This window comes from Carassius gibelio, chromosome B18 (genome assembly GCF_023724105.1).
Source record: "Carassius gibelio isolate Cgi1373 ecotype wild population from Czech Republic chromosome B18, carGib1.2-hapl.c, whole genome shotgun sequence".
NCBI lineage: Eukaryota > Metazoa > Chordata > Actinopteri > Cypriniformes > Cyprinidae > Carassius > Carassius gibelio.
The window spans coordinates 19241607-19253916 of NC_068413.1; the positions used below are offsets into that span (position 1 = coordinate 19241607).

A 12310-nucleotide genomic window follows, 5' to 3' on the forward strand; every position below is an offset into this window, starting at 1 on the left:
ATCTGGATTTAACATTATTATTTTTATTATTTTTTTATTTATTTATTTTTTTTTGGGGGGGGGGGGGGGTCGTTTTTCAGTTAATTCAGTTGTTCGTTCAGAGATCCCAGTTCAGTGTGTAGTTTCAGTGTGCATTCAGATGAGTACTTTATGAATGTGTGTGCACTCTCTCACAATCACTGTACTAATTGTTGTTGTTGTTTTTGTTGTTGTTGCTGATACATCTGTGTGTTCGGTAGTGCATCTTGCTGTGTCTTGCATACAAATGTGTCCTTGTTACTGTTTGTGGCTTTGCATGCATTTTTAAAAATACCTTTGTGTTGAACAACTTTACAACTTCAGTCACCGGTGTCCTAGTTACCAGGCATCCTATCACCTTACTCTGATCTGTAGGCTGAGAGCAGCTGTACGTGCCAGAAGACTGAGATGCAGAGCATTGTGGGAACAGCAACCTCAGGAACATGACAGACCCACAATTCCTTGTTGTTGGATAAACAGACAGTACTCAGGAGAGAGTTCCTGGCATCTTTAACGACAACAACAGAGACTCACATACACACACAGGCCATTTCCATAGTCTGGGTGTTTATGCTTGTGTTTGTGTGCGTGAGACTGTCTCAGACCCACGGGGAGTCCTGGAGTACTGTTACACCGATAGCCGCCCCTTATGCATGTTTCATCAGCTGGGAGGAGAAAAGAGCCTTCCTTTGTCATCTAATACAGTTTTAGGCCACACACGCTCTCCTCATTTTCACTCACCTCCACAAGACCGTCCACCCAAACACCATCAAGTGCTCTTTGTTGGGTAATTGTAAAGCTAAAACAAGAAGAAAGCACTCAATCGATCATCAAGAAAGGACTCTTCAAAGAAGAGTAGATCGACTTTTGATCGAAGTGCCCTGACATTAGGCCACTATTGGAATACCCAAGATCAACTTAACACCTCAGTTTCCTCTTAAATCTTTAACCACAGACAGTTCCTCGGTTGGCCTCTCACCTTCCCTGGCAGTGGGGAAGTAACTGTAGTGTCTCCGTTTAACATCTTACCGCGGATTACAGAGGCAAGGGTTGGTGAGCTCGGAGCATGACGGACACCCTTCGGCCGCCGTCGCTCCAGGTGCACGTCCCCCGGGATGAGCCCAGTCACAGAGAGGAGGACGGTGGTGGGAGCGGAGGTGGTACCGACAGCCTCGTCTGGTCCAGCTCGTCCACCCCCACCCTGCGGCGCCGACGCTTTAAGATGAGACGAATGAAGAAACTTCCCAGCGAGCGGGAGCGGATTGAGAACGGGCTGCTGCGGCACCCTGGATCACGCTCGGCTTCCAAAGAGTACCTCCAGCTGCCCTCCATCGAGATCACGCCATCCAGCGACGAGGACGCAGCCTGGTCAAACAGCTCCACCCCGAGCGCCTCACCTCGGCGCAAACGATTCCTACTTCGCAAGTGGCTGAAGGTGCGAGAGAAGAAGGAGCAAGGCAGTGAGAGCAGGTTGGTGCTTCAGACATGTGGTTTAATAGGCTTATGTCACAATGGTGATTTCTAGCAACAAGTCCTCCTATTTTAGGACAGTTTGACTGATATTAAATGTTTGGAAGATACTAGTTTCCCTTTAGTATTTTATTCTTTAGGAATTGGCTTAGATCTAGTATGGCATAGAAATGACATAGTTTTGTAGGCCACCTCAAAAGTTTGCATTACCTGATACTTTCGACAAAAACCCAATACAAATTTTCAATTAGCTTTTGGATAGTTACAGTAATAAGCTCTTCTACCAACTTCTAATTTAATTGAACTTAAAACAGTCTTCACATAAATCCATTATAATACATTCCATACTTACCTGTGCCCTTCAGCAAGTAGGAAAAATATATAAACTTAATAAAGTTGTAAACACAAAAATCTAAATGAAATATAGATGAATCCTTAAAGCTACAAAAGTTATTGATTGCCTCTTTTTATTTTGATCTTTAATGAACAAACATCACAGCAGCTGGGTTATAGGCCATTTGGCTTCTGTTACTTTAAGATATGACATGCATGCTCATAGATTCAGTCGCGCTTTAATATGAAATGATACAGGCTACACTGTGCGCAGCTGTATTTGTGCGTGCATTTGTGCGTGCATTTGTAGGGCAGATGCTATGAGCCCAGTATAGTGTACAGTATATTCATCTGACTGCAGTTCACTGATGTTCTACTGAAGCTTCTTTGTCACCTGTACTGTTTCCATGCCCGTTTGAATAGCACATGGTGCTTGATGTGGTCAGTCCATAGAATATTTGTCCGTCGGGATAAAAACAAAAAGTCTTTATCCCCAAAAACCCAAAAGTCTTGGGGATAATCAAGATATTTTTTGGCAAATGTGAGACGAGCCTTTGTGTTCTTTTTGGTTAGCAATGGGTTTTGCCTTGGAACTCTCCCATGGATGCCGTTTTTGCCCAGTCTCTTTCTTATTGTTGAATCATGAGCACTGACTCTAATTGAGGCGAGTGAGGCCGGCAGTTCTTTATATGTTGTTCTGGGTTCTTTTATGATTTCCTGGATGAGTCGCCGTTGCACTCTTGGAGTAATTTTGGTAGGCCGGCCACTCCAGGGAAGGTTTACCACTGTTCCAAGTTTTCTCCATTTGTGGATAATGGCTCTGACTGTGGTTCGCTGGAGTCCCAAAGTCTTTATAACTCTTTCCAGACTGATACATCAACTATTTTGTTTCTCATCTGTTCTTGTATTTCTTTTGATCGCAGCATGATGTGTTGCTCTTTAAGCTCCACTTTGTCGGCCGGGTTCTATTTAAGTGCTTTCTTGATTCAACAGGTCTTTCAGTAATCAAGCCTGGGTGTGACAATTGAAATTTAACTCAGCTTTTTAAATTTGTGTGGTCAATCACAGTTCTTTCATGATTTAACAGGAGGGGGCAATTCATTTTTCACGTAAGGTTAGGTAGGTTTGGACAGTTTCTTTCCTTTAATAAATTAAATCATAATTTAAAAACTGTATTGCAGGGATTTTTTCATGATCTGAGTCTTTGAAGTGTGACAAATATGCAAAAGAAAAGTAAAAAAAAAAAAAGGAAGTGGGCTAAAACCTTTTCACGGCACTGTACATACATACATATATATGTATGTGTGCGTGTGTGTGTGTGTGTGTGTGTGTGAGAGAGAGAGAGAGAAAGTATCTCAAGCTTGTGTTCACCACAGACCTTCAAAAACAAATTATTTACACTTTCTATTATTTATTTATTTATCCATTTGTTTAGTTCATTTGTTTTGATCATTGAAAAAAAATATATGTTTTTTATTTTTATTTTTAAGTGTTCATTTTAAATTATCTGTTTGTTGCATGCTATGTTATTTAGTAGTTTTATTTTGTGATTTAGGAATGAAATATCTCGTTCAATTTCTTCAGAGAGGACACTGACTGTTGAACTGAAAGATTAACATGTTGAGTGCAATAAAGTTTTGGCCAGTGGCGGTTCTAGGTCGCTTTGTTGTGGTTAATAAATGATAATAAGCAGCTCACAGTAGATTATCCCTCTTATTACATGGCTACTTAATACAAAATGAGATAATAGACCTAATTACATGCAGTGCCTGCCCAAATGAGAAAGCAATGTCAGTGAGATTCATCTGGGGGCCCATGAGAAGCTTTCCGGTAGGATAGAGTACTAGCTATAATCTTTAACAATCATATATAGTGTGCAGTGATATTGATATCTAAAAAAAAAAAAAAGCAACAAATAGCATCAGTTGGGAAAGAGAGACAGTGGAGTTACAGTAGCAGAGTCTCTGCCTCTCTTGATGCTTTAACAGTAATTTGCACTGATAGTTTCATAAGCCACAAAAACAGATTTGACTGGGATATAAAATATATATGTTTGTTTGCCTCTGATGATTTGCATAATTTCGTATCAGGTTTTATATGCAAGCTCTGTACCACAGCTACATACTGTATTGTAGGTTCAGTTTTAGGCAGAATACGAGTCCTTGAGCAATGCAGTTATATCTGGGGTCTCCGGCATGCTGTACTGTTGGTTGCTTTGAACAAAACAGGACTGCTAAAGGGAAACTAATAAATGTTTCTTTACAGGAGAGCCCATAATGTAATTAAGTGGTACGAATTGAATTTTGTGTCTCATTTAAAACAATGAGAGGAAAATCAATTGAATTACAAAGTCTGTGTTGCCTGTGTAAAGGAGATGTCACTGTGAAAGAAGGGAGTCATAGAAAGTGTGGTGTAGAGAAGGTCTTATAGCAGTGGTGTTGCATTTTGGTGATTTCAGTGCAGACAGCTTCGTGGATTATAATGGGAGCAATTTATGTTTGATGAATCATGCGTATAGTAAAGGTGCAGTGAAACTTGGTGCATTAAATGTAGAATTCAACAGATGTGCAATCACAAACTCTATATATAGAAGTTAATTATCAATGCCTTCAGTTTGTTACATAGGAGGCGTGATGACGGAGTGGGGATCCATTTGCAGGCTTTATTAAAAGAGAGCATGGTCAAAACAGGCAGGGTCCAGAAGCAGCAGCAAACAGTAACAGCAGAGATGAGGCAAAAGAGTAATCCAGATAAAGTTGCAGTGGTCAGGGCAGGGAGCAAACAATCAAAAACAAGGAAATAGTCTAGGATCAAAACATGATAATCAGGAAACACAGAAGGATAAACATTCAATAACCAGCAAAGTCAGTGTGTATGTTACTTTTAAAGTCCTTCTAATGTGAGACAGCTGTGAACTGATGATGAGAACTGATGAAAGACAGGTGATTGCAATCGATGATGTGTTCAGGCAGAGGATTATGGGAAATGAAGTCCAGGATGAGTGGTAAAGGGTACAGGATGGGGTGTTCTCTAGCAGAGCTCATGGGGCACTCCAGCTAGAGATTGTGGCACAGCTGTTATACAACTTTATTTTATTTTATTTTATTTTGCTGTTATTGAATTATGTAAATTTGTTGTATGTGCAAAGTTCAAGACCACCAGACAAAGCCTCACAGTTTCATATTAACCAGATGATGCAAGGTCAGATCATGTTAATATGGTTGAACACTGGAAACACAAGACTCAGCATTGTACTCACTGACCTTTAGACTGTGAAGCTAGAGGAAAACTGCATCAACACCCCCCATTATTCTTATTTCAATTTCATGTTTTCGTTCTTTATATTTGTTTCATTTTGTTATTTTATTTTCCTTTTTTCTTCTTTTTTGAATGCTCTTACCTTGCAATATTTTAGTCATCATTAATGGTATGACAAATGTTATGCTTTTTACGGTGAAGTGTTCTGTTTTTTTTCTGTTATTTTATTTATTTATTTATTTTATGTAGATTAACAGGAATGTATAGTTAGAGTTCAACTCCAACATCCTGTCAGCTGGTTTTGCACATTAAAGCACTGGAATGTTACAGTATATTAAGTCAGGCATTGAATCAGTCAGCTTTTTCTTGCACCTTAATACTTCCATTATATGATTTGATGAATCAGCCTTGAGTTTTAAAGTAGTCAATTACCAGAATCAAGCCTTATATGGCAATACACTCAATATGATCATCAGGACATATAATATTACTTTTGATGATAATATCTAGTATTATCAATGTTTTATTCCATTTTGAGAGCAAGATATAGATATGTGGTTTGAAAGGCACAGCTGTACAGTTATATACTTTAATACTTGCTCATTTTTAATCTCATCTGTCAATTATTGATGCAAAATGCAAGCTATTAATCATACAAGGTTTTAAGACTGATTTGGTGGGTTGAGTATTTTCTTTTGAACTGAGGGTTCCTGTAGCACAAACCGTGGTCCCATGATATGCGTTGAATGCTAAAATATGTTTCATAAATGCTGCTTCAGATAAAACTTCCATATGCACAGAGGTGATGTAAATCATTGAATTACTGTAAAGCAACACATTGTGCACTTGAAATTATCTGAGAAATCACACTGTTTCATAAATAACAGTCCGGATAACAAGTTTGTCCTGTTTATGTCAGTTGTTCATTTTTCCATATGGTGTGTCGTTGTTGTGTTATTAACAAATATGGTATTACTCATAATTCTTCACATCAGCGGCAGTATTTGATTTTTATGTGTTTATTAGCATTTTTTATTTTGCATATAGGTAATTTCTCTCACTACAGTGAAACTACAGGTCCATATAGAAAATAGATTTTGCAGTTAGATGCAGAATAAATTACACTAAAAATGAAACTTCTGTCATAGTTTACTCATGCTCAAGTAGATCTGTATTAGTTTATTTCTTCTGCTAAACACAAAATATGTGGCCGATTACAGTATTTTTCCATACTACTAGCAACTGCGAATCAGTGACAGAATTTTCTCTTTTGTGCAACAATGCATATTTTATGGCACCCATGCTGAAACCATCTGTGAATGCTCTCTAGAGTTTCAGCCACAATAATTAAGTGATATCCAAGCAGTCCACCTGTCTAAATCAAAAGCGTGATGTGTCAAGATCTCTATTCTTTCACTTTTCAAAATACAGAGTATGTGATGAATTTATGTAGATTAACGTTGAACATAGACGACAGGTTAATAGTTAAACAGACTGCTATGTATACTGATATTTTCCTCTTGTGAAGTGTCAGTTGTGCTTAAAAAAACTCAGAAGCTGCCGTGATGCCAAATAAGACCACATTCATTTTACATCCAGCAGAAAGGTGGGAACAAAAAAGGTGTTATTGAAGTGTCTACGATAGTGTTTGTCAGTAACTAAGACTTGGTGTTTAGCAGCTGGTATTTCAGATCGTTTACTCATGCAGCATGCAAAAAGTAGCCTTTTAAACTCACATTCTGCAACATTTAGTATCTATTGCATGACTTAAGAAGACTTGAAATGTAGCATATGAGACACTTTGATGGTGCTTTTGCATCAGCTGTAAAACTTACTTGATAGTTTCAGTCTCCGTTTATTGTAACAACAGAAATGTAAGACAAGCACATCTTTCGGAACAATAATGAATTCACGCTCAAGTTTAGTTTACAGCCAGAGATGTTCTCGTATCTCACTTGCTTTCCTCATCTTTGTGTGCTATTCTATAACATCTGAGTCTGGGTTCAGTAAGGTCTCTTATCTGGGCTTGTGAGCGCTATGTCTCGTCTCGTAGGGTTTCTCGTGCTGCTCAGATGCATCTAGACCTTTCACAGTCTGCTTTTCTCTGATAAGAGCTTCTGCTGCTATTTTAAGACATGAGGAACTTATTAGTGTGCACCTTCCAGCTGAGAGACTCTGTGGATGTTGTTAATATTTCAGATATAGGAGCTGTTATTTCTTTATAAGGAAGTAGGTGTAAAATTGTTCACATAATACAAGGTCAAAGTCTGTGGGAAAGCCCTAAACTGAATAGTCTGCTTGTTTAGTGAGCATCTGATTTGAAAGAGCTGGATGATGAATTTATGTTTATTTAGATACATAAATCTATTTACTATCATTCAAAGGTTTGGGTCAGTATGATTTTTTTTTTAAGTGTGTGTTTTTGAAAAAAGTCTCTTAAGCTTTCCAAGGCTGCATTTATTTGATAAAAAATGCATTCAAATAGTACAATTGTAGAATCATATTACAATTGAAAATACAGTAGGTGTTTTCCAGTGGATTTTGTTTTCAAATTTAATTTACTCATCGTTCAGAAATCATGATTTCAAATCTGATTTGCTGCTCAGGAAACATTTATTGCTATTTATGTTGAAAGGAGTTTTTGCTGCTTTATATTTTGATGGAAAATGTGATACTTTTTTCAGGATCCTTTGATAAATGTTCACCATTATTTGATTTTTATCAGGATTCTTGGATGGAAATGGATAGAAAGGTCACACACACAAAATTATTTAAAATAACCATCACCTTGAAAGTACAGTATAACACTGAAAATATTGCTAATCCCAAGAGGATATTCATACAGAATGTACAGTATTTGTATTGAAAAGCATGAGACGAAGAAAGGCAGTGGAATGAGAAAACCACATTGACCTCTTCATGCTGCACTTGAACTTTCTCTAAGTTTTTAATAAAAAGAATACTATCCTAAATATTGTATTTATATTTGTAGGCCAAGCAATCAAATGTTAAGAAATCAAAATCATTACACTGAAGTGGTCAAACATACAGGTGCCTCTAAAAAAAATTTAATATCATGGAAAAGTTCTTTATTTATATTATATAAATCTTTCTTATATTCAAGATTCATTGCACATAAAAATGAAATATTTCAAGATTTTTTTTTATTATTATTATTATTATTCTGATGTTTATGATTTACAGCTTAGGAAAATGAAAAATGTTGTATCTACATTTTTTTTATATATTTTCTCAAAGATCAATCAAAAATCATTTTACAAAGCAGAAGTGTTTAAGATCTCCAAAGCAGGTTTAATTATGCACTCAATACTTGGTTGGGTCTCCTTTTGGCGATCAGTCTGTGGCACTGCTGAAGTGTTACTGAAGCCCAGGTTGCTTTGATAGCGGTCTTCAGCTCCTCTCTATTGTTTGTCAGAAGTCACTTTTCTTCCTCTTCACAATACCCCATAGATTCTTTGTAAGGTTCAGGTCAGGTGAGTTGGCTGGCCAATCAAGACCTGTAATATCATGGTCAGCAAACCATTTGGAAGTGGTTTTGGCACTCTGGGCAGGTGCTAAAGACCAGCTGCAAAATAACATTAGAATCTCCATAAAGCTTGTCAGCAGATGAAAGTATAAAGTGCTCCAAAATCTCCTGGTAGATGGCTGCATTGATAAAACACAGTGGACCAACACTCGCAGACGTCACGGCATCCAAATCATCTCTTACTTCAGAAACTTCACAATGGACTTCAATCAGCTTGGATTATGTGCCTCTCCAGTCTTCCTCCAGACTCCAGACATTGATTTCCAAAATATTCACCCCAGGTGAAATGCTTCAGACGTTATTCTCTGGTTTAGGAATGGCTTGGTTCTAGGAATGTGACAGCTGTAGCTCTTTTCCTAAAGACGTCTGAGTGTGTGGTGACTCCGGCTTCAGTCCACTCCTTTTGAAGCTCTCCCAAGTTCTTGAATCAGCTTTTCCTGACAATCTTCCCAAGGCTGCGGTCATCCCTTTTGCTTGTGCACTATTTCCTACCACACTTTTTCCTTCCAGTCAACTTTCTATGAATATATTTTGATACAGCACTCTGAGAACAGCAGCCCTTCCATCAATGAACTTCTGTGGCTGACCCTCCTTGTGGAGGGTGTCGATGATTGTCTTCTGGACAACTGTCAAGTCAGTAGCCTTTCCCATAATTGTGGTTGCATGTTCTAAACTAGCCCAAGAGGTACTCAGTATTTATACTCAAAATTAATCAAACTAATCAAGCTCAAAATAGAAATACTCAAATTTTTTGAGATACTGAATTTTTATTTTCCTATGCTGTAAGTTGTAACCATCAGAGTAAAAAAATAAATAAATAAAAACCTTGAAATATTTCATCTAGAATATAAGGAAGTTAGATTTTTTTAAAAATAAATTACACAAAATAAATAAAGCCCCTTTCCATGATTTTCATTTTTTTTTTTTTTTTTATTCAACTGTACTGAAAATAATTTAAATACAAACTGCCTAATTGGAGGTGTGGCCTTTGTCCTTATTATCAGAAAAAAAAGCTAATTAAAATGTTTCTGGATTTTGCAAGTTTGTGTGATGTGCTGGATTTTTATTTATTTATAATTTTTTAGTTTAAAGTGTATAATGTATAATAATTATATATTTTCATCATCAGACTACTGAATTTGGCTCAGTTTGAACAAGCTCGCTGTAAACCAGCGGGTTCCTAGTCTGACGTCAGCCTGTGCTGCTGGCCTAAAGAGCACTGGGGTTTGTTTCAGCAGCAGTTAAATCACACAAAAGCTTCAGACAGGCAACTGTCATGAATGATTCAGAAGCGTTCTAGGCCACGTCGAGCCTCAATCGGCTCTACATAAAGACCAATTCTGAGAAAAGTGTGGATAAACTCACATTCAGACGCAGGCTAAATCACTAGTGTTTTAGGCAAACAAGATACGCCCACACGGGTCAAATGCTGTCAACCAACTGACCATAAATGAGCAATGTGCCTGCATAATTTGAATTGTAGATATGAGTTTCCTTTCGGTGTGTAGCCCATAGTCACCGCAAGCAAATACCTGCACGCACCTGAGCGTGTCTCCCATAAATCCCTGCAGCTGATGGAACGAGGAGACAGGGATTTTTTTGTATGTCATACTAGAATAGACAATCTGTTACTTTTCTCTGCTTCAAATTGCATTGCAGTTTCCACATTTAATAAAATCTTTCAAATCTGATAAGGAAAACACTGATACAGAGAAAAAGCTAAATTAAATGATACTAGTTTAATTACATTTAGTGTGAATGTGTTGATGTTATCTAAAGAGAAGGAACGATACTGATCGAATAGTAACCAGAGAGCAGGTGAGCTGTTTGATTTATAGCAAATGAGAAGATAATGAGAAAAAGAAATGAATGATTACAAATATTCACTGTATGTTTTAATCTAAATTGCATGATATTGAAATGAAAAGCCCTGTACTTCAGCATTGGTGCCAGAGTTTTCCAGTAGCCAGCACTTGTTAAACTCTAACTCTGGCTCGGATACGCCTGGGATTGTCTTCTTCTACTGGTGTATGAGAATATGAGTATGACTGCACCCTCTTGTGGAGAAATCATAGGAACACAATTATCAAAGAGAAAATACCACATGAAACTGACCGCTACTTGTAAAACAGACAACTTTTATGAAAAATGTTACAAAAATGTATTGTTTGTAATTTAGGTTCTTCACATGAAACCTTAGCTACATTGCTATTCTTAAGTTTGGGGTCAGTAAGATTTATATATATGTTTTCACATGTATGAATGTTTCTGAAGGCATTATTTTACGGAAGATCCTGGTTAATACTTTTTCCACTCCTTTGGTTATTATAAGTTTGAATTGGGTGCATTTGACATACTGCTTTTTGACATTAAAAAACACGTTTTGAAATTTGACTACTTTTGTTGTTTTGATAAGTGTATTAAAATTAGTACATACAATACAAAACAGAATGTACTGGTAATGCATTCATTTTATCTCCATTAACCCTAAAGCACAAAACACCTGTACAAATCAATACAGAAAATTCCTTCATATTAGTACATTGTTTTTTATTCATGTATTTGAAATATCTTGATTCTTATTTTATGTACAGCCATTTTTCTCACTTTTTTGAACTCCGCATCATGAAATTAAGTCATTTTAAAACTTTTTTCCAAGGCGCAGGATTGTGTAATATTCAGAAATACTCCTTGAGGAGCATATCGGCATATTGGAAGGATTTTTGAAGGATCATGTGACACTGAAGACTGGAGGAATTATGCTGAAAATCCAGCTTTACATCACAGAAATAAATTACATTTTAAAATATACTAAAACAGAAAACATGATATTTTACTATATTACTGTTATTGTTAACATATAAATCTGCCATGGTGAGCATATGAGACTTCTTTCAAAAACCTACCCCAAAGAGTAGTGTAGATAGACGTGATTAGGGTTGTCACAGCATTGACCTTTATCAATCTGACTCTGTTGCAGCAGTCAGCAGAGCAGTCAACAGAGCAGTCAACAGAGCAGCCATGATGATGATTCCAGCCGCTTCCTGACTCCCTTCATCCGTGAGGACAGGTGAGTGCTTCACCTGTCAGAAACATCAGAAGTTAACATCAGTTTTAATAAATGAATTGCAGAGATACTCAGCCGTTCGGGCTACTGAGAGCTCAAGCTGCAGAGAGGAATCCTTACATAATGCTTTCCACTGATGTTCAACTCAGCGACTTTAACAAGCATCTAAGACATTGAGTTTGAGTTGACTGAAAGGATAGGTTCTTTTTTCTTTTCTTTTTTTTGTCTAAATTGTTTCATAAAGAACCTTTAACATCTGAAGAACATTCTGTTTCACAAAAGATTCTTTGTGGCAGAAAGAAAGAAAGAAAGAAAGAAAGAAAGAAAGAAAGAAAGAAAGAAAAAAAAAAGAAAAAAAAAAAGTGGTATTCATTCTTTACAGATGAATACCACTTGTTTTGATCATTTGTCATTTAATGGAAAGATGTTTTTACCTTTTTTAGTTGTGGTTTAAGTATCGAAATAAATTTTGGCGACACAAAAATAAATACATACATACAATACATAAAATACAATACATACAAAGCCTGGAATACACTAAAAGACTTTTAAAATCTGATGACTTTTTTAGACACTATAGGCATCATGCAGTTGCAGAGTTAATTACAGAGAAAAAC

The 12310-nt window shown here is 36.9% G+C and overlaps 1 protein-coding gene across 6 annotated transcripts in view; it reads left to right on the plus strand.

Annotated features, from left to right (window-relative positions):
- gramd1bb (GRAM domain containing 1Bb) overlaps positions 1-12310 on the plus strand; it is a 138828-nt gene that overhangs the window by 65188 nt on the left and 61330 nt on the right. For 4 of the 6 annotated variants that reach the window (XM_052582485.1, XM_052582486.1, XM_052582487.1 and 1 more), the window contains exons 2-3: positions 394-1488; positions 11607-11696. In XM_052582485.1, the coding sequence (XP_052438445.1) occupies positions 1085-1488; positions 11607-11696 (494 nt within the window). In that variant the 5' untranslated portion in view covers positions 394-1084. The remainder of the gene's footprint in view (positions 1-393; positions 1489-11606; positions 11697-12310) is intronic. The other 2 variants (XM_052582489.1, XM_052582492.1) reach the window with 1 other exon arrangement.